The following is a 27,400-nucleotide window of genomic DNA, read 5'->3' as shown; positions in this document are numbered from 1 at the left end:
GCTTGGTTGATATCTAGTGAATAAGTTGGTTGATAAGTTGATATCTAGAGCAGCGGATGCAATAGATGAGGTTGGAGGAGGTGCAGGTGAACCTTTGTCTCACCTGGAAAGACTGTTTGGGTCCTTGGATGGAGTTGAGGGGGGAGGTAAAGGTGCGGTTGCAGGGGAAAGTGCCCGGGGTTGGGGTGGTTTGGGTAGGAAGGGACGAGTGGACCAGGGAGTTACGGAGGGAACGGTCTCTGCGGAACGCAGAGAGGGGAGGGGATGGGAAGATATGGCCAGTGGTGGGGTCCCGTTGTAGGTGACGGAAATGTTGGCGGATGATTTGTTGGATCCGCTGGCTGATGGGGTGGATGGTGAGAACGAGGGGGATTCTGTCCTTGTTGCGAGTGGGGGGAGGGGGAGCAAGAGCGGAGCTGCGGGATGTAGAAGAGACCCTAGTGAGAGCCTCATCTATAATGGAGGAGGGGAAGCCCCGTCTCCTGAAGAACGAGGACATCTCTGAAGCCCTAGTGTGAAACACCTCATCCCGGGCGCAGATGCGGCATAGACGGAGGAATTGGGAGTAGGGGATAGACTTTTTGCAGGGGACCGGGTGGGAAGAAGTGTAGTCCAGATAGCTGTGCGAGTCAGTGGGTTTATAGTAAATGTCCGTCACTAGTCTGTCTTCTGTGAGACAGTCTAGTGTCACAGTCTGTCACACTAGTGAGGTCCAGAAACGGGAGGGAGATGTCGGAGATAGTCCAGGTATATTTAAGGGCAGGATGGAAATTGGAAGTGAAGTGTATGAAGTCAGTGAGTTCTGCATGGGTACAAGAGGTAGCACCAATGCAGTCGTCGATGTAGCGGAGGTAGAGTTCGGGGATGGGGCCGGTGTACGCCCGGAACAGGGATTGTTCGACGTACCCGACAAAGAGGCAGGCGTAGCTAGGGCCCATGCGAGTGCCCATAGCTACGCCTCTGGTTTGGAGGAAGTGGGAGGAGTCAAAGGAGAAGTTGTTGAGGGTAAGAACCAGCTCTGCTAGGCGGAGGAGAGTGTTGGTAGATGGGGATTGGCTGGTTTTACGGTCGAGGAAGAAACGGAGGGCTTCGAGACCATCCTTGTGGGGGATGGAAGTGTAGAGTGACTGAACATCCATGGTAAAGATGAGGGAGTGGGCCTGGGAACCGGAAGTTATCGAGGAGATGGCCAGCGTCTTCTGAAGAAAGGTCGACCCCAAAACGTCACCTATTCCTTTTCTTTAGAGATGCTGTCTGTCCCGCTGAGTTACTCCAGTTTTTGTGTCTATCTTCGGTTGAAGCCAGCATCTGCAGTTCCTTCCCATACACAAGAGCACGAATGTGCAGAACTATGAACTGTGAGAAGGAAAGGGGGATCAACCAAAAACACTCCCACTTTTGCTCAGTAGGGACTAAGCAGTGAATTTTAATTATTAGAAACATAGAAACATAGAAAATAGGTGCAGGAGTAGGCCATTCGGCCTTTCGAGCCTGCACCGCCATTCAATATGATCATGGCTGATCATCCAACTCAGTATCCCGTACCTGCCTTCTCTCCATAACCGCTGATCCCTTTAGCCACAACGGCCACATCTAACTCCCTCTTAAATATAGTCAATGAACTGGCCTCAACTCTGAAATATATCATAATCAATAAAAAATGAAAGTCCTGAAGTTGGATGGGCATGTTTATTCTATAGTTATTATTTCCCTTTTGTCCACAGGAACGTGGTTATGATTCAGAATTCAGTGAGGATGAAAATGAAGCAAAAACATCTAACTGTAAAAGTCAAAGGTAAGGTATATTTGCCCCTTGTCCCAAACATCACAGTGTAAGAAATACATCTTCTGGAACTGTTTATTTTTTGGTTATTTTAATTATGAGCAAACAAATACTTTAATTTGAGATACAATTTCAAATTAAAAGTTTGACTTATAATCAGGTCGTATGCAGGTTATCTAAATATGCAAGTTATCTAGGTTGTAGTTTATATCCTTTCAGCCAAAAAGCAAGAAGATAAATCTCTACCTGTACTGAAAAAAATTAAGAAATTGAAAGAAAACAATAAAGAGCATAAGAATATCAGAAAACAAGGCTAGAAAGGATGAAAAATAGTGATGTGCATGTGTGTAGGATGTTATGTTTATTTTGAACAGTGGCTTGGGTTTGGGGAATAAAAAGAAATGACAATACTTCAAGATTAGAAGGGAGATGAATGAATGAATGAATGAATGAATGAATGAATGAATGAATGAAAAAGAAATGACAATACTATTCAAGATTAGAAGGAAGATGGAAGATAAATCTGTAGGTAAGAAAACTGCAGATGCTGGTTTAAATCGAAGGTAGACACAAAATGCTAGAGTAACTCAGTGGGTCAGGCAGCATCTCTGGAGAGAAGGAATGGGTGACGTGTCGGGTCGAGACCATTCTTCAGTCTGGTCAGTCCAGAGATGCTGCCTGACCTGCTGAGTAACTCCAGCATTTTGTGTCTACCTTGGAAGATAAATCTCTTTGGTATGTTAGTGGGGGGAGGGGGGGGGAAGAGGAAAGAGAATATTTCTGAAGTTTAAGATTATTATGGTACAGAGTTGGAATAGACATCTGAAAATAGAGCGATTAGTACTATTTATTTGACAATATTTATGTTGCGTCAGTTTTGTGCATGAAATGCCTATCATATATCTAAATGTCCCAATGTACTTCAAGAAAGATTTTTGGGCAAATTTTTGCAGCTTATTCTATGTAAACTGATTAAAATCAGAGTAGTACAGCATAGAACAGACCTTTGGCCCACCGGGTTTATGCCAATCATCATGCCTTTCTCTACTTATACCACCTGCCTTATATTAAATCCATATCTCTCAATGTCTTCCTCATTCATGTACAATCCAGCCTGTTTAAAACCTTAGAGTTTGTTTCTCCTTAATTGTCCAATAGAAAAGAGTGTTTTTAAGCAATGCATTTTTCATTTAACACTTTTAAGGTTATAAAAATGAATAAATTAGTGGTGATGGTTTTCTCTTAAGGTACACTTCACAACACTGGTGATTTGTGATGTGATTTGTACCATTTGTTTAGTATTGATAGTTTTGATTGTAATTTGTTGATTTTAATGCGCACTGGTTTTTTTTGCTAATCATTGTGTTGTACTAAATAGTTTAACATATATGCAGTTTCAATTCTAGGACAAGAAATGATGCTGCGACATTTAAAAAGCCGTTCCAAAAGGAGAAATACACTCCATTACCCCACAAGCAACTTGCAGCTAATGAATGGGACAGGTAAAACATTTGTTGATAATTCTGACAAAAAGTACATTTTAAATTCATGTCATTGCTTCAACACTTTTTAAGAAAGGAGGGAGAGAGAAAGCAGGGAATTACAGACCAATTGGCTTGAAATCGTGGTGGGGAAGATGCAGGAGTCGATTATTAAAGATGTGATTGTGGCGCATTTGGTTAACAGTAACAGGATCGGTCCAAATCAGCATAGATTTACGAAGGGGAAATCATGTTTGACTAATCTTCTGGAATTTTTTGAGGATGTAACAAGTACCAGGGACAAGGGAGAGCCAGTGGATGTTGAGTACCTGGACATTCAGAAAGCCTTTGATAAGGTCCCACACAGGAGATTAGTGGGCAAAAATAGATTACATGGTATTGGGGGTAGGGTATTGACATGGATAGAAAATTGGTTGGCAGACAGGGAGAAATAAAGAGTAGGGATTAATCCCTAGGAGTAGGTCCCTTTCGGAATGGCAGGCAGTTTCTAATGGGGTGCCGCAAGGCTCGGTGCTGGGACCGCAGCTATTTACAATATACATTAATGGTTTAGATGAAGGAATTCAAAGTAACATTAGCAAATTTGCATATGACACAAAGCTGGATGGCAGTGTGAACTGTGAAGAGGGTGCTATGAGGATGCAGGGTGACTTGGACAGGTTGGGCGAGTAGGCAGATGCAAGGCAGATGTAGTATAATGTGGATAAATATGAGGAAGGCAGATTATTATCTGAATGGTGTCATGTTAGGAAAAGGGGAAGTACAACGAGACCTGGGTGTCCATGTGCATCAGTCACTGAAAGGAAGCGTGCAGGCACAGCAGGCAGTGAAGAAAGCTCATGGCATGTTGGCCTTCATAACAAGAGGAGTTGAGTATAGGAGCAAAGAGGTCCTTCTGCAGTTGTACAGGGCCCTGGTGGGACCACACCTGGAGTACTGTGTGCAGTTTTGGTCTAATTTGGGGAAGGATATTCTTGCTATTGAGGGAGTGCAGCGTAGGTTCACAAGGTTAATTCCCGGGATTTCATGACTGTCATATGATGAAAGAATGAGCGACTGGGCTTGTATTCACTGGAATTCAGAAGGATGAGAGAGGATCTTATAGAAACATGTAAAATTATTAAGGGATTGGACACGCTAGATGCAGGAAACATGTTCCCGATGTTGGGGGAATCCAGAACCAGGGGCCACAGTTTAAGAATAAGGGATAGGCCATTTAGAACTGAGATGAGGATTTTTTTTTTCACCCAGAGTGTTGTGATCTGTGGAATTCTCTGCCTCAGAAGGCAGTGGAGGCCGATTCACTGGATGCATTCAAAAGAGAGTTAGATAGAGCTCTAAGGGCTAGCGGAATCAATGGATATGAGGAGAAGGCAGGAACGGGGTACTGATTGTGGATGATCACATTGAATGGTGGTGCTGGCTCGGAGGGCCGAATGGCCTACTCCTGCACCTCCTACTCCTCCTGTATCTATGTAACAAATTATTTGAATTTTTAAAAACTGCTTTCGCCTTCAACAAACTAACTAAAAACTTTCAAACTTTACCAGATACTTGTCATCCTTGCAATAGATTTTGCGAATCTAACATTTGATCATTTGGTCACGTGAATCACTGCAACTCTTCTGTTCCTAAGTTGTAATATCATTGGACAAAAGGTTAAGAACAATTTTTGGAGTTCAGGTCATGGGCATTATTGCAGCTGGATGTGAAGATTCTGATGCTCTTTATTACAAAGCAGGGAGCACTTGGCTTTGGATTATAAGTAATACTGACCAAATATAAATGGCTATGTGTGAGGCATTATAGAACACAAATTGCCCAACATATTTGCTTACAAAACTGATTACACTTCCTATTTTATTTATTGATTAAGAAGCATTTTTGGATATCATGAGAATGTGAAAAGCACTAAGTAAACTTTCTTTTGCTGTTTATACTGCATGCAAATATGCTATCTGTAATTCATTACATTTTGTTTTCTTTAATAGGGAAGAAGCAAGAAATCGGCGTTACCATCTTATTGCAATGGATGCTGTATCCTTTAAATCAAAGTTCATGGTAGTGAAAGGCGAAACGGCTTAAGAAGTTCACCTTTAAAATCAAGCAAACAGAAAATGTATTGATCTTTCATATTGTAAACATGACTGTTTACATCAAAAACATTTCTTCAGAATATAATTAAAATTGTAATTAATCTATAGATACTATAAAAGGTCTATCAAAAATTAAGACGGGCTCAACATTAGATATGGGATTATTATTCAACTATTTTATAGAATTTCAAAAAGCAGTGGTGAAAGACAGAAGTTTTATTGTAAGATGCCAGCAAGGCTGTAAAGGGGAAAGCATATTGATAGTCCCATGCTTGAGTTTTCTAAACCTGTAAAGTTTTCAGTTGAGAGAAACACCTGAGATGAGGAGATTGACTATTTTATGACCTTGCAAAAGACTGAGAAAGTAACTTTCAATTCAACATTATGAGGACGTGAAATGACATGTGGAGTTGCACTCTTCATTTTGGAAGCAACAGGGAAGAAAGATTCAAGCACAGTTACTGTTCTATCACTGAACTCCATATGGAGTCCATCAGTGAAGCCCAGTCCTGCTGGATTGCCTCTCTGATCCAATGCCAGGTTCCAAGACCTTATTCATTGGCAATTCCAAGTAAACTAATAACTTTTGTTTTTAATGTATTTCACTCTGATTTAAATGTTTCAATTATCTGCAACTGATGCTTTTTAAGCCTCACACTGAAGCTTTCAAAAAATTTTTTTTAATTCAGCTTTAAATTGTTATCGATTTCAACAGTTTTTAAGTCCCCTGAATCTCAGAAGCCCAAGCTCCATCCCAAGTGCTGCCTTTCTCAGGGCATTCTGGGTGGGTCCTCAGCAGTATCCCCAACATGATAACATAGAAACATAGACAATAGGTGCAGGAGGAGGCCATTTGGCCCTTCGAACCAGCACTGCCATTCATTGTGATCATGGCTGATCATCCGCAATCAGTAACCCGTGCCTGCCTTCTCCCCATATCCCTTGATTCCACTAGCTGCTAGAGCTCTATCTAACTCTCTTTTAAATTTATCCAGTGAATTGGCCTCCACTGCCTGCTGTGGCAGAGAATTCCACAAATTCACAACTCTGGGTGAAAAAGTTTTTTTCTCTTTTCAGTCTTAAATGGCCTCGTCTTTATTCTTAGACTGTGGCCGCTGGTTCTGGACTCCCCAAACATTGGGAACATTTTTCCTGCATCTAGCTTGTCCAGTCCTTTTATAATTTTATATGTTTATGTAAAATCCCCTCTCATCCTTCTAAATTCCAATGAATACAAGCCCAGTCTTTCCAATCTTTCCTCATATGACAGTCCCGCCATCCCAGGGATTAACCTCATGGACCTACGCTCCACTCCCTCAATAGCAAGGATGTCCTTCCTCAAACTAGGAGACCAAAACTGCACACAATACTCCAGATGTGCTCTCACCAAGGCCCTGTACAACTGCAGAAGAACCTGTTTACTCCTATGCTCAAATCCTCTCGTTATGAAGGCCAACATTCCATTAGCTTTCTTCACTGCCTGCTGTACCTGCATGTTTACTCTCAGTAACTGGTGTACAAGGACACCCAGGTCTCGTTGCACTTCCCCTTTACCTAATCTGACACCATTGAGATAATAATCTGCCTCCTTGTTTTTGCCGCCAAAGTGCATAACCTCACATTTATCTACGTTATACTGCATCTGCCATGCATCTGCTCACTCACTCAACCTGTTCAAGTCATCTGCAACCTCCTAACATCCTCTTATAGGTTCATACTGACACCCAGCTTTGTGTCATCTGCAAATTTGCTAGTGTTACTTTTCATTCCACCATCCAAATCATTAATATATATTGTAAATAGTTGCGGCCCCAGCACCGAGCCTTGCGGCACTCCACTCGCCACTGCCTGCCATTCTGAAAAGGACCCGTTTAATCCTACTCTTTGCTTCCTGTCTGCCAACCAATTCTCTATTCATGTCAATACTCTACCCCCAATACCATGTGCTCTAATTTTACTTACTAATCTCCTGTGTGGGACCTTTTCTAAGGCTCTCTAAAAGTCCAGATACATCTCGTTGTCTGGCCTATTGGGAAAAGCACTCCTCATCTGAAGAAGAGTGCCAGAGGGCAGGCACTGCAGGCAGAGGGTCAGATCCAGCATGGTTTGGTATTTTATAAATATGATGAGCGTCAGTTTACTGCCTATATGGGGCTGAGAAGAACGGAAATATAAATTCCATCTTCAGGCAAATTTATGCCATTTTGCGATGGTAGTAATTTTAATTAAGCACCAAGAAACATCAGGTTTAAAGTGGGAAAAGTAATATACTATAACAATATGCTCCCAAGTGCCATAATATTAATTTTATCAATATAATTGATCTAAATATGATTCATCGTCTGAACAATTAATTTGCTGCTTTTGAGCTAGTTCAATTTGCTATAAAAGCTCTGCAATGTCAATCTTCTCACAGTTAATGCTGGCATGAAGGTTTAGATTGTTACTTAGATACCTTGGAGTACAACTTTTGTTTATTGTCAAAGACCTGGATTTGATTATAAGGAACAGGATAAAGGAACACTGGTTTAATAATTGGATTGAAATATTGCAGAATCCAGATGTTGTTTTTCCAAACACAGATGTGAATCATATCCTTGGATTTGCTGTTATGGAAAAAAAAAATTGGAACCGTTGATGGAAACCTATTCTCCTTCTGACTTTGAACTAACGGTGAAACAACAGTTCCAGATTTTCAGCTGCAACATGCGAGTTTCGTGAAAATATGGGACAGACATTGGCAACACAATGTCCACTTTCACAACTTTCAGCCTCTGAATGCACAACACTTAACAATTTACTAGTGGAGTGAAAGAGACAACCTATTGCAGAAAACAATAGCCAGAATAAAAACAGAAAATGCTGGCAGGTCAGCAGGTCAGGGAAGACAAACAGACCCGACACCTTAGATCAAAGACTCCTCATCAGAACTCCTAACTTTGCCAGTTCTGACAGCCTAAGACATTGGCTCTGTTTCTCTTACCACTGATATAGCCTGACCTGCTGAATGTTTCCTGAATTTTCTGTTCAGACTTTAGATTTCCAGAATCTGCAGCCTTTTTGATTTTCAAAATTCAGAAGTGATAGTGGCACCACTGAACCAATGCAGGCATTTCATTCAGAGGTGTGTATTACTACCTAACAAAATCAGGTGATTTTGGTTGATGATAATATAGAGCTCTGAATGAAGGGACTGCCTTGGTTTAATGGTGCCACTTCACACTTCTAAGTCAAGCTCCAGTTACTGTGTTGTAGTAATATTTGTGGTGGTGCTGCCATCTGCAGAAAATACTTAACTTGTTGAAGTATGAACGGCACAAGAAGTACATCAACGATTATTTGCTGTATTATGGTGGCTCCAAAGAAGATTTAAAGAGATCAACGTAAGTATTCAAAAATAAATGTTTAATAATTCATTATTGAAAGTAATGGTTGATTTCAATGCTGCTGATGACACTGATATGTTCTAAAAATAAACTCCTTGATTTGAATTGCAAACAGTACCAAGTCTACAATAAATATTTGACTTAGTAAAGATGGAAGTGATGCTTAGTTGAAATCTGAATTCCCATAAATTATTATTTAAAACTTTACACCCATAATAACTAACCCATAAAGAAATAGATCAAAATGTATTTTCACAATGGTAGGCATAGGAGTAGAGCATTTGGTTTGTCTGTTAGATTCGCTATTAATTTGTGGTTACAGTTCAACACCGTGCTACAAATGCCCGATGTCTGGATAGCCCGTACATAGGAATGATGTGGTGGATGGAGGGGGGGCTTTGTCATTTGCTGTGGAGCGGCAGGCATCTTCTGCTATAGTATGTGGGAATGGGGCGACTCCGCGTGCTTCCTCTTCCCGAGTCGTGACACTGGGGAACTTAGGTTGAACCAAGCAGAGCTCTAAGCATCGAGCAGACCCATGTGCACTCACTCACTAAGTCAGTGAGGCTGACTGGCGGCCGCTCCCCTAATGCCTGCTGCTCTCCTGTCCCATTTGCTTCTGTGACCCTCTTCCCTACACTTTTTTTGATTATGTGTGACTTATGAACAGTTCTCAGAAGCTGAATTATTTTGTGATTGGTGACTGCTAGGTTGTGCCTTAACCCCCTCTGTATCCCTCCTTAGACTCCTATCCCAACAATTGTCCATTTAAATCTTATTAGTTCAGAGATACAGCATGGAAACATGTTCTTTGGCCCACAGAGTCCATACTGACCATAGATAAACTGTTCACACTAGTTGTAAGTTAATCCATTTTCTCATTCACTCCTTATACATTAGGGGAAGTTTTTACAGAGATAAAGTTTTTACAGAGATAACATCTAACTTAGCTCAGATCCTGTCCGTGAAATAAATGTCAATATTTAAATTTTTTACTGCACCAAAACTCAAAATGAAAATCGGTTGAGCGACAAATATATCCATTTGTCAATCGTGAGAAGAACTAATCTGATAGAGGATCAAAGCAGATCAGTTTATTTGATACGAGTATAAGTTTGTAAATGATCAATGCAGTATGAAATTTCCTAAGAAGATACCAGATTGTTATTGTGTCCATCTCTTAAAAGTTCTGAAATAAAAATCTCTCCAAAATAGTCTAAGGTGTTGGCTTTAATTTAGTTTAGAGATACAGCGCTGAAATAGGCCCTTCGGCCCACCAAGTCCACACCGACCAGCAATCCCCACACATTAACACTATCCTAAACCAGGGACGATTTTTACATTTACATCAAGCCAATTAACCTACAAACCTGTACGTCTTTGGAGTGTGGGAGGAAACCGAAGATCTTGGAGAAAACGCATGCAGGTCACGGGGAGAACGTACAAACTGCATACAGACACCTGCCGTAGCCAGGATCAAGCCCGGGTCTCTGGTGCTGTAAGGCAGTAGCTCTACCAGGGTGCCACCGTGCTGCCATCTCTGGGTTGCTTCATCTTGGCATCAGTTTTGTCCAATGAGTGTTCTCAGTGAATCCCGTCATTACTTTGTAGCAAAAGCAGACTATGTAAATGTAAACTTCAACATTTGAAGCTAATTGATATTACCATTGAACCTCTCTCCAGAGATGCTGCCTGACCCGCTGAGTTACTCCAGCATTTTGTGTTTACCATTGAACTAATTTCTGGAAAACATTGGCCTACAATATAATCAAAACTTTTGTCAGAATGCCAGAAAACCTGCTGGGCTCCCTTTGACTTATGCTTCCTAACAAATGAATCATTTCCCTTATTTTGCTGATCCAAATCAAACACTTGTAGCCCTGATTTACTGTTAGTTCTATTTTTGAAGTTTGTAATGTATTTTATGTTTGCGTTTTAAGACTCCATGATTGCTGAGTCCAATGAACATTTTTGTTGGCAGAGTGAATGATAAAACGGATCAGGATGTTATAAAAGAGAACCATAGATTCCTATGGACAGACAACGATGAAGCTGATATGAACTGGTAATTACAGGCAGTTTTTGATTTTAATAAAATTATCCCCAGTCTATGGCAGTTGTGCAATGCATTCTATCTCCAAATTTCAGTTGCATTGAAGCAAATGGATCAAAAAATTTAGAGATTATGTACAATACAATGAGTGAGGCATTACTGAAAGAAAATAAATTCCCCGGTGTCAATCTTTAGCATTTACAGCTATATTTCTAACTTTTACCAGCCAAAGCTTTTGCAAAACAAATAAACTTTGGATAATAAAGTGGCAAGCGAATTTTTTTTTTCTTGAATTGTGTATCAGCTCATTCTGTTACAATTTTTAGAAAAGCTTTAAAATTGATTATTATCATTTATTATGTGTTGCATAATTATTTTCATATTCGTTTTTTTTATTAACTTGCATTAGCTTTTAAAACTTTTGCATTAAAATATTTATTTTGGGGTCATCTGGAGATATAAATTAAAATATTCAAAGTTTTGAGTCATTTAGCAATATGTGATAGACAATAGGTGCAGGAGGAGGCCATTCAGCCCTTCGAGCCAGCACCGCCATTCAATGTGATCAGCCAATGATCATTCTCTTTCAGTATCCCGTTCCTGCCTTCTCCCCATACCCCCTGACTCCACTATCCTTAAGAGCTCTATCTAGCTCTCTCTTGAATGCACTCAGAGAATTGGCCTCCACTGCCATCTGAGGCAGAGAATTCCACAGATTCACAACTCTCTGACTGAAAAAGTTTTTCCTCATCTCAGTTCTAAATGGCCTACCCCTTATTCTTAAACTGATAGTGTGGTGTGGATGTCCTGATCCAAAAACATCCCTGAAGGGCTGTCAAAGCTGAGGTTGGAGCATTGCCAACTGTTAAACTCATTAATTTAATAGTTTTTTTTAAGTTTCTGACATACAGGGACATTTGAAATATATTTAAATTGAAGACAACATTAAAAAATATTTTAAATGTTTAAAAGATTTTTTAATGATTTATATTTATTTCTTTAACAAATTAAAAACATTAAAACGAAATAAGTAAATGTGTAACTTGACTGTAAAATGTATTTCGACAATCTCCACTGAGCCACTGGGGTATCTGATCGTGTGATAAGTTTGACCTGGCATCCAACCTGAGTACCCACTGTAATGCTGGGGAGTCCCAGCAAAATTGAATCCTGCAATTGGTTCCAGATACTTGCATCTTGCACACCAATTGGCAGCTGTCAGCAAATAACCACATAATTCAACTCATTACTTTGAGATTCTCCATCATACAACATTTTTTTGAGGATATTTTAAGTCTCCTTTGAGTATCTCCCCTTCAAGACTGACAAATAATGGAAAATCTAAAAGTATTGTGGATCTGTGTTTATCACTTGAGCAGTTAGGAATAGAAGCTCTGGAACTTGATTTGATACTACTGGAAAAATATTTAATATGTAGTTAGGTGGTTTTTGCTTGTTCAGGACCTGACCATGAAAAAGCAGGTTGATTTGAAGGAAATTGTCATTTTCCTTGAAATGTGTAAATGTAAATGATTTTCCTTCTCTTTAGAATATCTGAACAAAGATTTTTTTTATCTTCTAGGGAGAAAACATTGGCAAAGAAATACTATGATAAATTATTCAAAGAATATTGTATTGCTGATTTAAGCCAATATAAACACAATAAGGTATGCTGATTGAATATACATGTCACCAAATGTTTCCGCAGAGACTTACTTTAATGGATGTTCTTTAGAATATTTTTTTAATCACTTTGACTAAAGTATCTACTAATGTACTAGTGTTATCTTCTCATCTGACAGATTGGATTTCGGTGGCGAGTTGATAAAGAAGTAATTTCAGGAAAAGGTATTTTTTTCAAAGTTTTTTACATTATTTGTTAATGGGATTTTGACATTGTTGGCAAGGCCTGTGGTTATTGCCCAAATCAATTTGTCACTAAAGTGAATGGCCTGCTAAGTCTATCCAGAAGGTAGTTAATTGTTTTAGGCCTGGAGACAGACCAAGTAGAGGTGGCAGGTTATCTTCCCTGAAAGACATTAGCCAACCAGACAGGTGAAATTTTAGAACAAACTAGACGACTGTGGACCCGTTGGCGGCGAAAGGCACTTACCACTGCCCGTGCGTGCAGGGAGGAGGAGGGAGCACCGGACTCCTCGAGGCGGGCAGCGTGTCGGCGACCCGGCCAAGCTGGGACTCCTCGAGGTGGGCGTCGGCGGCCCGGCCAACCTGGGACTACTCGAGGCCGGCGGCAGGAGTACTCGAGGCGGACATCGAGATGGGAGTACTCGAGGCGGACATCGCGGCGGCTGGGACCCGGCAGAGGTGGGAGGCGGACAGCACTGCAGCGGCCCGGCCAAGCTGGGACTACTCAAGGCCAGCAGCGCGGCGGTGGGAGGCACACAAAAGATGGCAGAGCGTGAGGAGGAGGAATAAGAGACCGGCCGCCATTTTTCTGGAGTCGCAACGGGTCCGTTGGTGGAAGCGGCCGCTGAAGGAGGAGGAGAAGAAGCTGCCCGCTGCGGCTTGTGTTGCGGTAATGGGCGGGGCGCTGGGCCTGGGCGATAGCGGGGACTCGAGGACGCCGTGTGTTGAAGGGACGGAAGGGAAGGATGAGTGGACCATCAGTCCGACCATCTCCCTCCTGCTCGGAGTGTCCCCCAGGTATGGGAGAGGGGCGAGTGGAGAGAGGAGAGGGGAGCCCCTGATTGCGAGCGGACGGCTCTGCTAATGGCGTCCATCTTGTTAGGGCGAGTGAGGAGAGAGGCCGTGCGTGCCCTATGGTGACGTCATACGCACAGCACTTTGAACAATGTGTTTTAAACTTTAAAATCTCTCTAACTTAAAAAATATACGACCAATTTAAATAAAACTTGTTATAAACAGTCGCCAGGACAGTGGTGATTAAGGTAGCGCTAAAATTGTGGCGCTATGGTTTACCATTTTGGCTGCAGGTCCACATGTCCACAACCAAATTTCAGAATTAGATATATATACACATACATACATACATACATATATATATATATATACACACACACAAGATCTGAGGTTTAGTATATAGATAGATGTTATGACACGGCAGAAATGAGCAATGAGACAATTGCCATTTATTTAAGAGATTTGAATTATCGGGTCAGTCCATGTGGATTGTATGGCCATGGAAGTCTGTTTAATTTTATGTTTGTAAGATTCCTATTTAAATAAGTTTGGGTAGCATTACTCTTGTTCTTTGTAAAATTTGGGCTAGAAATTGTGTTACTTTTTTTTAATGGCATTAAGCCAATGTTCTATTGCCACTTCTGAAATCTGTGAACCTTTCTACCAAGGAGGACTAGGGCAATAGGTACATCGGAACACCATTTGCAGGTTCCCCTCCAAGATGCATATCATCCTCAGTTTCACTATTCCTTTGTCATGGTTGGAGTGTAAATCCTGGCACTCCCTCCTCAGCAGCATCATGGGATTACCTTCACCAGAAGGACTGCAGTGGTTTGAAAATGTGACCCCATCATTTCAAAGACAGTTAGATGGATAATATGTGTCTAACCATCTACCTATCAAATAACCCTGCTCACTTGTGCCAGCCTAAAACCTGCCAGGCTTCATTCTGCCCCTCTTTTTCAACAATTAATATGGAAAAGGGTCCCGACCTGAAACGTAACCTATCCATGTTCTCCAGACGTTCTGCCTCAACTGCTGAGTTACTCCAGCATTTTTTTTGTCTTCGCTTGTAAACTAGCATCTACAGTTCCTTGTTTCGACAATAAATGCTTGCTTTGTTAGCAAACCCATGTCAAAGAATGAATAAACAAAAACACTCTAACACTGTTTGCCAAGGTTGCACAAAGAGTAAAAACTTAAGCTAGAAGATTTCACACACGCAGTGTTCATTTCTCTCTGTATTTCCATCCTACCCCGAAGCTGACATTTAGTCAACGGGTGTGACCTTTTGTAGCCAGTTTTTACAAACACATAGATCTTCCAGTTATGAAAGAGGGTTGTAACGGTGCAGAGTGCTCCCACAAGAACAAAATGACCTGGACATGTTGGTCATAAAGATTGCCTGTGGGAAGTGTGTTCTTTGTCAAATGGGCCCATGGAGACCATCCAGGATTGGTGGTCTCTGCAAGGTCATAAGTCCTGTCCCTCAATGCATGCACTTTGGCAGTTTGCAAAGCAGAAAAATGCCTGTGAATGCTTCTGTTGACTGTACGATGAAAGAATCGTCTGGAGTATGGAGTTTGAATGATTTTAAAAACAGTGAGCAGCAGGCTATGAGAACTGGCAAAGGTCAGCACATTAGAATGATCGGAGGCTAGGAAGCTGAGACTCAAATTGACTTATTTTACAAAGCAATCCAACTTCATGTGTAACATTGCAGAGTGTCACAGATCTCAGAATACAATTTGACCATTCACCATTTATGTTCCACGGTTTGAGGAAACAGGATTAGCAAAACTTGTTTTGGGGCAAATAAGAACTATTTATCAGACCAGTGAGGATGAAAATCACACTGGAAATATTGCCTTTGCGTGGTGCACACATGTGGGAACTTTTATGTTGGAAAATAGATACAACAGGAACAATAACTAGGCTAAAAGGTCAGCTCCCTCAGTGGCTAACTGGTACCAGTACATCCAGAATTGTGTTCTAAATTGCTTTTTTCCTAAATTTTCACTGTAGAACATGTAGAACCTTATATTTTTTTGAATTCTGTGAACATATTTTGAGGCGTGAGTTCACAGGTGAAGATTGCCAATAATTAACACAGGCTGATAATCTGTATTAACAAAGTAGAGAAACATGACTTCAGCATTGCTGTGTATGGATGGAGGGAAGAGGGGATGGATGAAGCGTGCAATACTGAAATAATAGAAGGGTGATCCCAAGAATGGAATGGCGCACTAGTACAGCTCGAAAATCTGCAGCCTCCCAATTCTGATGTCAGGTCCTGACCTCTGATGCTGTTCACAGTGCATGTTCTCCCCTTGAAAAAGAGTTCACAGTCAGAGAGTTGTGAATCTGTGGACTTCTCTGCCTCAGAGGGCAGTGGAGGCCAATTCTCTGAATGCATTCAAGAGAGAGCTAGATAGAGCTCTTAAGGATAGCGGCGTCAGGGGGTATGGGGAGAAGGCAGGAACGGGGTACTGATTGAGAATGATCAGCCATGATCACATTGAATGGCGGTGCTGGCTCGAAGGGCCGAATGGCCTCCTCCTGCACATATTGTCTATTGATCTTCTGGTTTCCTCCAAGTGCTCTGAATTTCTACGGTAGGCACAAAATGATGGAGTAACTCAGTGGGACAGGCAGCATCTCTGGAGAGAAGGAATGGGTGATGTTTCGGGTCAAGACTCCTCTTCACACTTATGATGATGTGCCTGTAGATCAATCCCATAGGCGGATTGATCCATGCCTGGCTTTCGCATTGCTGACCTGATCTATGATCCATGCCTGGTTTTTGTTATGTTATCTGTGTTATGCTACTGATTAAATTCTTCACTTTGTAACCGTGATGGGTGCCATGCAGAGGTTTTCTCACTTGCTCTCTGCATTGTATTTGTAATAAAAAGCTTATATAGAAGTTCAACGATTTGTGGAAATCTACACTTCTTACACGGTGTCAGAAGAACTTCGGATCGGTTTCAGCAAGTCAAGTCAAGTTTATTTGTCACATACACATACACGATGTGCAGTGAAATGAAAGTGGCAATGCCTGCGGATTGTGCAAAAAAAGAATTACAGTTACAGCATATAAATTAAAGTTAATACAGAGAAGACAAAATTTAGTCCCTGGAGTTATAATAGTCAACAGTCCTGATGGCCTGTGAGAAGAAACTCCGTCTCATCCTCTCCGTTTTCACAGCATGACAGCGGAGGCGCTTGCCTGACCGTAGCATCTGGAACAGTCTGTTGCTGGGGTGGTAGGGGTCCCCCATAATGTTGCTTGTTCTCGATCTACACCTCCTGATGTATAGGTCTTGCAGGGAGGCGAGTGTAGTTCCCATGGTGCATTCTGCCGAACGCACTACTCTCTGCAGGGCCATCCTGTCCTGGGCAGAGCTGTTCCCAAACCAGACTGTGATGTTACCGGACAGGATGCTCTCTACAGCCCCAGAGTAGAAGCAATGAAGGATCCTCAGAGACACTCTGAATTTCCTCAGCTGTCTAAGGTGGTAAAGGCGCTGCTTTGCCTTACCCACCAGTGCGGCAATGTGCGTTGCCCATGTCAGATCCTCTTTGATGTGGACTCCCAAGTATTTAAAACTGCTCACCCTATTCACAGTAGACCCATTTATCTCCAGTGGCGTGTACGTCCTTGGATGTTGAGCCCTTCTAAAGTCTACCATCAGCTCCTTAGTTTTTGTGACATTCAAGAGGAGGCTGTTGTCCTGACACCAGAGTGCCAGATCAGCCACCTCCTCCCGGTAGGCCTTCTCATCGTTGTCGGAGATCAGGCCCACCACCTGCCTTGCGCGTTTCTGTTGTCTCTACTCTGGCTGAAACTTTCCGAAAACCGGACCCTCTCGTTTTTGACAGTCAGATCGGTGAGCGTTGGAGCCTCTTCGAGAGGCAATATAATGTTTTCATTATAACAAACCTGCCAGGGCTCGAGCATACATGCTCCTCAATCTCGCGGGAGATGAAGCGTACGAGCGGGCACAACAGGAGATCGTTCATCCCCCAGTCAGCGGTGCACCTTCGGTCGTGACCCACGCAGAATCGCCGGAGTGTTTAATAAAGTTTCGCCAGCTTTGCGAACCTCAAGCCAACCCCATCGTTGAGCGAGTGAAGAATTTAATCAGTAGCATAACACAGATAACATAACAAAAACCAGGCATGGATCATAGATCAGGTCAGCAATGCGAAAGCCAGGCATGGATCAATCCGCCTATGGGATTGATCTAGTGTCTACCTTTGATTTAAACCAGTTCTTTCCTGCACAGACTGCTCTGAATTTCTAACCGATATTTTAAAAACATTTGGTTTAGTTCATTCACTGACCTCTGTAAATTACCCAGAGCGTGTGGATGTTTCATAGAATTTGGGGTGGGGGAATTGGGGGAATAAAAGGGATTAGTGTAAAAGTGGGTACTTGATATTCAACATGGCTCCCGTGGCCCTAAATACATAAAATAGAACAGCACAGCTCAGGAAATAGCCCTTCATCCCGCAATCTCCTTGCCAACCATGATGCTGATCTGAACTAATTGCATCCATATCTCTGATCCATCTCTGAAAGCCTCTTAAATGTGGCTTTTGTATCTGCTTCCTACCTTTCTTCTGGCACCACGTTTCAGGCACTTGCCACTCTCTGTATAAAAAAACACTTGCCTTGTAAATCTCCTTTAACCTTTTCATCTCTTACTTTAAATCTATGCCTTTCAGTGTTTGACATTTCCATCCTGGGACAAAGAGTATTGACCTCAGTGCTTCTCAATTTTAGTTATTTCTATTCGGTCACCACTCAACCTCCGATTCTTCAAGCAATCCAAGTATGTCCAACCTCTCTTTCTAGCTAATGATCTGTTATCCAGGCAACATCCTGGTGAAACTCTTTTGCACCCCCTCTAAAGCCGCCACATCCTTCCTTAACTAGAACTGCACACAATTCTGCAAATGCCTGAAATTTTATACAATAGCAACGTGATGTCCGGACTTTTATACTCAGCGATCCTACCTTTAAAGCCAAATATGCTGTACACCTTCTTTACTACCCGACCTACTTGTGATGCCAACTTCGGGGAGTTGTGAACTGGCACGCCAAGAACACTCTGTACATCAGTGTTCTAAATGTCCTACCATTTACTGTATACTTTCCTCTTGTAATTGACCTCCCAAAGTTCAATATATACATAATATAAGAAAATAACTGCAGATGCTGGGTCAAATCGAAGGTATTTATTCACAAAATGCTGGAGTAACTCAGCAGGTCAGGCAGCATCTCAGGAGAGAAGGAATGGGTGACGTTTCGGGTCGAGACCCTTCTTAAGACTGAAGAAGTTCAACATCACACATTTGTCTGGATTAAATTCTGTCTGCCCGTATTTCCAATTGCTGGTTTGCATTCGTTATCTTTAGTTTTAGAGATACAGCGTGGAAACAGGCCCTGTGGCCCACCGAGTTTGCACCAACCAGTGATCCCTGCACATTAACACTGCTACACATATTAGGGACACTTTATACTTATACCAAGCCTATTAACCTACAAACCTGCATGTCTTTGGAGTGTGGGAGGAAAACAAAATCCCGGAGAAAACCCACACGGTCACGGGGAGAACGTACAAACTCTGTACAAACAGCACCCATAGACGGGATCGAAACCGGGTCTCCGTTGCTGCAAGTGTTAAAAGACAGCAACTATACTGCTGTGCCACCATGGCTGCTATCACACCTTTTATCTCCCTCCCCTTCCACCTATTACCCACTCATTTCATCCACCGGATCCTCTTCTCCATCTGGTTCCATCGGCCCTTCACCTCTCCCTTAATGGTTCCCAGTGTCATCTTCGTTAACATCAGATTCCAGTGCTGGTAACGTTGGCGTTTCTGCTTGTCACCCTTCAGTAGTTGTCTCCTCATTCAACCTCACCTGGCTCCATCGACCATTTTTTTTCTCTTTACTTCCAACAGTCGCCCACCTTCCTCTGTCTCACAACTCCACCTAGTCCCACCTGTCTGTTATGCTACACAGCCCTCCTTGTTTCACCAATAACAACACACCTTTGCCTCAACCCCCCCCCCCCCCCCACCCTTTTTTTACTGGCTATTTCCCTCTCCATTATTGACTTGAAATGTTGACCATCCCTTTCCCCCCACAAATATTGCGTTGAGTTCCTCCAGCAGTTTGTTTTTCCCAGTACTGCCTTTGAAAAATCCTCCAAATTAAATGGGAAGATAAGTGAACCACCATCTGGTATCTCTCTGTGTTCATGTGGTTTAGTTTAGTGTATTTTATTGTCACGTGTACCTTGGTACAGTGAACAGCAAATTTTGAATGCTAACCAGTCAGCGGAAAGACTGTACCTGATTACAATCGAGCCATTCACAGTGTACAGATACATGGTATAGGGAATAACGTTTAGTGTAAGATAAAGTCCGAGAGTCTCCAGTGAGGTAGATAGTAGCTCAGGACCGCTCACTAGTTGTTGATAGGATGGTTCAGTTGCTTGAGAACAGCTGAGTAGAAACTGTTCCTGAATCTGGAGGTGTGCATTTTCACACTACCTCTTGTCCGATGGGAGAGGAGAGAAGATGGAGCAACCGGGGTGAGACTTGCCCTTGATTACGCTGGTGTCCTTGACGAGGCAGCGTGAAGTGTAAATGGACTCAGTGGAAGGGAGGCCGGTTTGTGTGATGGTCTGGGCTGCATCCATAATTTGCTGCTATTTCTTGCGGTCTTGGATGGAGCTATTCCCAAACCATGCTGTGATGCATCCTGATAAAATGCTTTGTACAGTGCATGTGTAGAAGTCGGTGAGAGTTGTTGGGGAGATGCTGAACTTCCTAAGCCTTCTAAGGAAGTAGAGAGGTTGGTGTGCTTTCTTGGCCATTGCTTCGATATGGGTGGTCCAGGACAAGTTGCTGGTTATAGTTACTCCGAGGAACTTGAAGCTTTCAACCATCTCTACTTTGGCACCGTCAATGTATACCAGGGTATGTGTACTGCCATGCTTCCTGAAGTTGATCACTATCTCCTTTGTCTTGCTGACATTGAGAGTAAAAGATTGTCCTGTCACCAGGTCACGAGCTTCTCCAACTCGTTCCTGTACTCCGTCTGGGTGATTATTTGATATCCGGCCCATTACGGTGGTGTCATCTGCAAATTTGTAAATTGATCAGGGTGGGCAGCACAGTGGCATAGCCGGAGAGTTGGTGTCCTTCAGCTTCTTCCCCATTTGTCGAAGGATCTAAGATTCACACATTTACTTCATTAGCCAGTTCATAAACCAGAAAGCTAGAGTGGAAGCAGTTCAGACGAGCTCAGGTAGGGATGCAGCAGCAGCAGAAGAAGCAACTGCTAACTCAATTGTAAGCTACTGATAAATAGCAGAATTTATGGCAGAACAAAATTAGATTTAATATTTTAAATATGTATTTTTGTTCTGCAAGTCCAGAACATTTGGTTTTGCATGATCCTGTTTATCACATTGTTTAACCAGTGCTACCGTGGCATTTTTTGAAGAGACAACAAATTTTGAACTTGAATCCATTAGTTTTATGCAAATATTTATAATGACCTTGCATCTTCTGTCATTTATTGTCAAATTGGTGCTGTTTTCGTTAATGATAAACTCAGGTGTTATTTAAAATGCAATCCCATTGGAACGAGCATAAATATTATTAAAAGAGGAAACGCCAGCTTCCTCTCCGGTGAAAACAACTCGGGTGGCAATGATGCATCGTGACCCGATGAGCTTAACACTTTCTATGCTTGCTGTGAAAGGGAGAACAAGAATGTACAGATGCTCCTCGACTTACGACGGGGTTACATTCCGATAAACCCATCGTAAATCGAAAATATCGTGAGTCGAAAATGCGTTTAATACACGTGATGGCGTGGCTGACTGGGAGCTGTGTCTCGCTGCCGTTGCCCGGCATCACGAGGGAGAATCGTAACGCATTACGCCAGCCCGGGAAAAGATCAACATTCAAAATTCAAAGTCCGGTTTCTACTGAATGTGTGTCGCTTTTGCACCCTCGTAAAGTTGGAATATCGTAAGTCGAAGCATCGTCAGTCGAGGAGCATCTGTACCTTCATGAGCTCACACAGCCCCGACAATCCTGTGATAGACAATAGACAATAGATGCAGGAGGAGGCCATTCGGCCCTTCGAGCCAGCACCGCCATTCAATGTGATCATGGCTGATCATTCTCAATCAGTACCCCGTTCCTGCCTTCTCCCCATACCCCCTGACTCCGCTATCCTTAAGAGCTCTATCTCGCTCTCTCTTGAATGCATTCAGAGAATTGGCCTCCACTGCCTTCTGAGGCAAAGAATTCCACAGATTCACAACTCTCTGACTGAAAAGGTTTTTCCTCATCTCAGTTCTAAATGGCCTACCCCTTATTCTTAAACTGTGGCCCCTTGTTCTGGACTCCTCCAACATTGGGAACATGTTTCCTGCCTCTGCCCTTAATAATCTTATACGTTTTGATATGATCTCCTCTCATCCTTCTAAATTCCAGCGTATATAAGCCTAGTCGCTCCAGTCTTTCAACATATGACAGTCCCGCCATTCCGGGAATTAACCTAGTAAACCTACGCTGCACGCCCTCAATAGCAAGAATATCCTTCCTCAAATTTGGAGACCAAAACTGCACACAGTACTCCAGGTGCGGTCTCACTAGGGCCCTGTACAACTGCAGAAGGACCTCTTTGCTCCTATACTCAACTCCTCTTATTATGAAGGCCAACATTCCATTGGCTTTCTTCACTGCCTGCTGTACCTGCATGCTTCCTTTCAGTGACTGATGCACTAGGACACCCAGATCACGATGTACGTCCCCTTTTCCTAACTTGACACCATTCAGATAATAATCTACCTTCCTATTCTTACCACCAAAGTGGATAACCTCACATTTATCCACATTAAACTGCATCTGCCATGCATCCGCCCACTCACACAACCTGTCCAAGTCACCCTGCAACCTCATAGCATCTTCCTCACAGTTCACACTACCACCCGGCTTTGTATCATCTGCAAATTTGCTAATGGTACTTTTAATCCCTTCATTCAAGTCATAAATGTATATTGTAAATAGCTGTGGTCCCAGCACCGAGCCTTGCGGTACCCCACTAGTCACTGGCTGCCATTCTGAAAGGGACCCATTTATCTCCACTCTTTGCTTTCTGTCTGTCAACCAATTTTCTATCCATGTCAGTACCTTACCTCCAAAACCATGTGCTCTAATTTTGCCCACTAATCTCCTATGTGGAACCTTGTCAAAGGCTTTCTGAAAATCAAGGTACACCACATCCACCGGCTCTCCCCTGTCAATTTTCCTAGTTACATTCTCAAAGAATTCCAGAAGATTAGTCAAGCATGATTTCCACGTCGTAAATCCATGCTGACTCCTAACGATCGTGTTACTACAATCCAAATGCTCCGCAATTTTGTCTTTTATAATTGACTCCAGCATCTTCCCCACCATCAAAAGATTCTTTATGAGACTGAACTTTCAGAAAGTAATCAGTCCTAACAGTGTACCTGGCTGCATTTTCAAAACTGGCATGACCAATTGATTGAAGTTTTTGCGGGCATCTACACCCTGTCAGTACTACAATCCGAAGTCTCCACCTGCATTAAAAGGACATCCATTTTACTGCTGCCCAAGAAGAGCAAGGTGATGTGCCTCAACGAGTACTGAATGGTGGCACGCATGGCCAGTGTAATGAAGTGTTTGGAGAGTATCAACTCCTGCTTCAATAATGTTCTGGACTTGTTTTAGTTCACCTACCACCACAACAAATCAACAACAAATGCAATTTTGCTGGCTCTCTATTCTACTTTGATTGTCAACTTGTATAAGCCAGAGCAGAGTTAATCTGGGGCAAATGCAGTTTGTATTATTGAGAGGGCAGTACATAGAAACATAGAAACTAGGTGCAGGAGTATGCCATTCGGCCCTTCGAGCCTGCACCGCCATTCAATATGATCATGGCTGATCATCCAGCTCAGTAACCTGTACCTGCCTTCTCTCCATACCCCCTGATCCCTTTAGCAAAAAGGGCCACATCTAACTCCCTCTTAAATATAGCCAATGAACTGGCCTCAACTACCTTCTGTGGCAGAGAATTCCACAGACTCACCACTCTGTGTGAAGAAATGTTTTCTCATCTCGGTCCTAAAAGACCTTATCCTTAAGCTGTGACCCCTGGTTCTGGACTCCCCCAACATCGGGAACAATCTTCCCGCATCTAGCCTCTCCAACCCCTTAAGAATTTTATATGTTTCTATAAGATCCCCCCTCAGTCTTCTAAATTCCAGCGAGTACAAGCCCAGTCTATCCAGTCTTTCCTCATATGAAAGTCCCGCCATCCCAGGGATCAATCTGGCGAACCTTCTCTGTACTTCCTCTAAGGCAAGAACGTCTTTCCTCAGGTTAGGAGACCAAAACTGCACACAATACTCCAGGTGCGGTCTCACCAAGGCCCTGTTTGACAGGTTTGACAATGTATCTTAAATACTTTTAAATTATTGTATTTAAAACCAAACATTAGTCATCAGAATTATTTATTTAATCTATATAAATCTGATTTTGGATATGACCATTAAGAATAGATTCTTAACAAAATTGTCTACAGTTTTACCTTTTTTTTCCCAAAAGTTAGTTAATCTGTGAAGTTTAGAATAGTAATATTGGCAAATGGTGGAAAGACAGACATCCTGATCACTTAATAACATTTGTGTTCTAAACACACATTAAGCACTTGCACTTCAACAGAAATCCTCGTTCATATATTTTATTTTATAGAGATACAGTGCGGAAACAGGCCCTTCGGCCCACCGGGTCCGTGCCGACCAGCGATCCCCGCACATTAACACTATCCTACACCCACTAGGGACAATTTTTACATTTACCAAGCCAATTAACCTACAAACCTGTACGTCTTTGGAATGTGGGAGGAAACCGAAGATCTCGGAGAAAACCCACGCAGGTCACGGGGAGAAGGTACAAACTCCGTACAGACAGCACCCGTAGTCGGGATCAAACCCGACTCCAGCGCTGCATTCGCTGTAAGGCAGCAACTCTACCGCTGCACCACCCTGATGGAAAAATAGGATAAATTCATCTATAATTCTAAACTTACAGAGAAATACTAGTGCTGAAACATTACTTATTGCCTTGGAGTGTTTTGTATTACTACCTTGAGTTCTACGTAGTTGAGAAGATTGAGATGGCTAGAATGTGAGAATGTGTTCTCTCATGTGGCAACAATTTTGTGAATTTGTTCATTTGATTTATTTTCCAACTTCAGGTCAATTTTGCTGTGGAAACAAGTATTGCGAAGTGAAAGACGGTCTGAAAAGTTGGGAGGTTAATTTTGGATACATGGAACATGGGGAGAAAAGAAGCGCACTTGTGAAATTGAGTGAGTCATGTCTTTGTCACTGTATTTCTATATTTGGGTCTCACTGGAGATTATTAATCCAGATTGACATTTCTGAACAAATCTGTTTACAGCTGATTCTGTTCGGTAAACTGCTGGACCTGGTGGATATACTTTTTATGAACAGTTGTTTGTGTGAGCGGTTGGTTTTGTTTAACTCTGCTTAATAGTTTCATTATTTTCTTAAATTTAGAATGCACAATGTGAAATGTAACTGTCAGCAACAGGAGTAAAAATAGAAAAATGACCTTCTTAGTTCCTTAAGTCATCTGAATTACTGACCATTACACATGTAGAACAACATTTGGAGTTATTGAGGAACGTTTGTCGGAGTTCTTGGACTGGTACATGGTTAGGATAGGTTTAGACGGATATGGGCCAAACGCAGGGACAAGGTGGGACTAGTGTAGATAGGGCATGTTGGTCAATGTGGGTAAGTTGGGCCAAAGAGCCTGTTTCCACACTGTCTGACTCTGGGACTCTATAACAGCTATCTTGCTGTTTCAGCTAAATTCCTTTAACAATGAAACAAAATGTAGTCAGCTAATGTGGTAAGAAAGCTGATGTTTCATATTCCAATTGCGTGGATCAAATCTCAGCTTTGACACTGCCCACAGCTCCATTGGACAGGTAGTGACCGACAGATTGTTTAATTGGTCAGTGTGAGTGAAGGATATGGAGCATATTACAAACTGGGAAGAAAGTAGAGAATGGAGAAAAATAAAGTCGAAAATCAGATTGTTTTAGGCTGCCCAGCCCATAAACACTCCACATGCAGCACAAACATTCTTGAAAGAGTGAACAAACTGTCTTTGACTTTCAGTTACAATGTCCCAATGTGCTACACAGCTAATTACTTGTTATGGAACCAAAAACAAAAGCCAATTTGCCACAATGTGATCCCACAAACAACAGTGAGATCATAATCGTAGTCATAATAGTACTTTACAGGTGCTCCTCAACTTACGATGGGGTTACGTTCCGAGAAACCCATCGGAAACGGAAAATATCGTAAGTTGAAATACATTGAATACACGCGATCACGTGGCCGGAAGTGAGCTGCGGGTCGCTGCCGTTTGCACCATCTCAAAGTCGAAATATCGCAAATCGAAGCATCGTTAGGCGGGTAGCACCTGTATTAGCCAAGTATGTTATGCAACATACGAGGAATTTGATTTGCCATACAGTCATACCAATAAAAAGCAACAAGACACACAAATATATTTTAACATGAACATCCACCACAGTTACTCCCCCACATTCCTCACTGTGATGCAAGGCAAAAGAAGTTCAGTCTTCTTCCGTTCTTTGTCCTCCTGTGGGTGGGGACTCGAGCCTTCCGTTGTCGAAGCGATCTTGGCTCCTGTAGCCGGCGATCGAGCCCTCTGCGTCGGGTCAATCAAGCTCCCGCATCAGTGGGGTCTCAGCTCCCCCGCTCCAGGCGATCAGACCCCGGGTCAGGGCTGGTCAAACCTTATGCGACTTGGAGCTTCCCGACATCAGTCTCTACCCGATACTGCGAGCTGCGCAATGTTGAAATGACTGCAAGCTCCTCGATGTAGGAATGTCGATCCCAAGCAAGGGATCGCAGGCTCCGAAAGTAAGTCTACGGCCCAGCGGTGGGGCTCAAAGTCAGTCTCGAGCAAGGCCGCCAGCTCCACGATGTTAGGCCGCAGAGCGACTGGACATACGATCCAGAAAACAATCGCATCTCCGGCAAGGTAAGAGACTGAAAAAAGTTTCCCCCGACCCCCTCCCCCACCCCCCACACATAAAACAAACCAGAGAACATTAACACATACTTTTAAAACATACTAAAAATAACAATGGGAGGAGTTGGCTGCGCCTAACGGCTGCGGCTCTCTGGCAGTCTGTTGTCTTTTTTTCTTTTTTTTTTGTTTGTGTCGGTGTTGGGATGGTTTTTGTTTCTGTTTTTGGCTGTGTATGTGTGGTGGGGGTGTGTGGTGGGGGTGTGGGGTGGGGTGGGGGGGTGGGGCGGGGGGAAACCTTTATTTTATTAGGTCTCTTCCCCGGGGCGCGGCTCGGCTGCGGGCCTTAACATTGCCGGCGCAGCTCGGCTGCGGGACGTTTCAGTGCCCGGTGCGGCTCGGCTGCGGGCCTTAACATTGCCGGCGCAGCTCGGCTGCGGGACGTTTCAGTGCCCGGTGCGGCTCGGCTGCGGGCCTTAACATTGCCGGCGCAGCTCGGCTGCGGGACGTTTCAGTGCCCGGTGCGGCTCGGCTGCGGGCCTTAACATTGCCGGCGCAGCTCGGCCGCGGGACGTTTCAGTGCCCGGTGCGGCTCGGCCGCTGGACTTAACATCGCCCGGTGTGGCCGCGGGACGTTTCAGTGCCCGGTGCGGCTCGGCCGCGGGACGTTTCAATGCCCGGTGCGGCTTGGCCGCTGGACTTAACATCGCCCGGTGTGGCCGCGGGACGTTTTAGTGCCCGGTGCGGCTTGGC

At 43.1% G+C, this 27,400-nt stretch overlaps 1 protein-coding gene across 1 annotated transcript in view; it reads left to right on the top strand.

Moving 5' to 3' along the window:
* Positions 1–27,400, top strand: part of fra10ac1 (FRA10A associated CGG repeat 1) — a 60,025-nt gene that overhangs the window by 9,339 nt on the left and 23,286 nt on the right. Inside the window, exons 2-9 of the mRNA XM_078412889.1 lie at positions 1,725–1,795; positions 3,190–3,285; positions 5,277–5,322; positions 8,688–8,764; positions 10,749–10,832; positions 12,403–12,487; positions 12,623–12,668; positions 24,807–24,920. Coding sequence (XP_078269015.1) covers positions 1,725–1,795; positions 3,190–3,285; positions 5,277–5,322; positions 8,688–8,764; positions 10,749–10,832; positions 12,403–12,487; positions 12,623–12,668; positions 24,807–24,920 — 619 coding nt within the window. The remainder of the gene's footprint in view (positions 1–1,724; positions 1,796–3,189; positions 3,286–5,276; positions 5,323–8,687; positions 8,765–10,748; positions 10,833–12,402; positions 12,488–12,622; positions 12,669–24,806; positions 24,921–27,400) is intronic.

Source organism: Rhinoraja longicauda, chromosome 16 (assembly GCF_053455715.1).
Source record: "Rhinoraja longicauda isolate Sanriku21f chromosome 16, sRhiLon1.1, whole genome shotgun sequence".
In the NCBI taxonomy this organism is placed as follows: domain Eukaryota; kingdom Metazoa; phylum Chordata; class Chondrichthyes; order Rajiformes; family Arhynchobatidae; genus Rhinoraja; species Rhinoraja longicauda.
The sequence above is the reverse complement of the archived record's forward strand: the minus strand, read 5'-3'. Positions and strand labels throughout refer to the sequence as shown.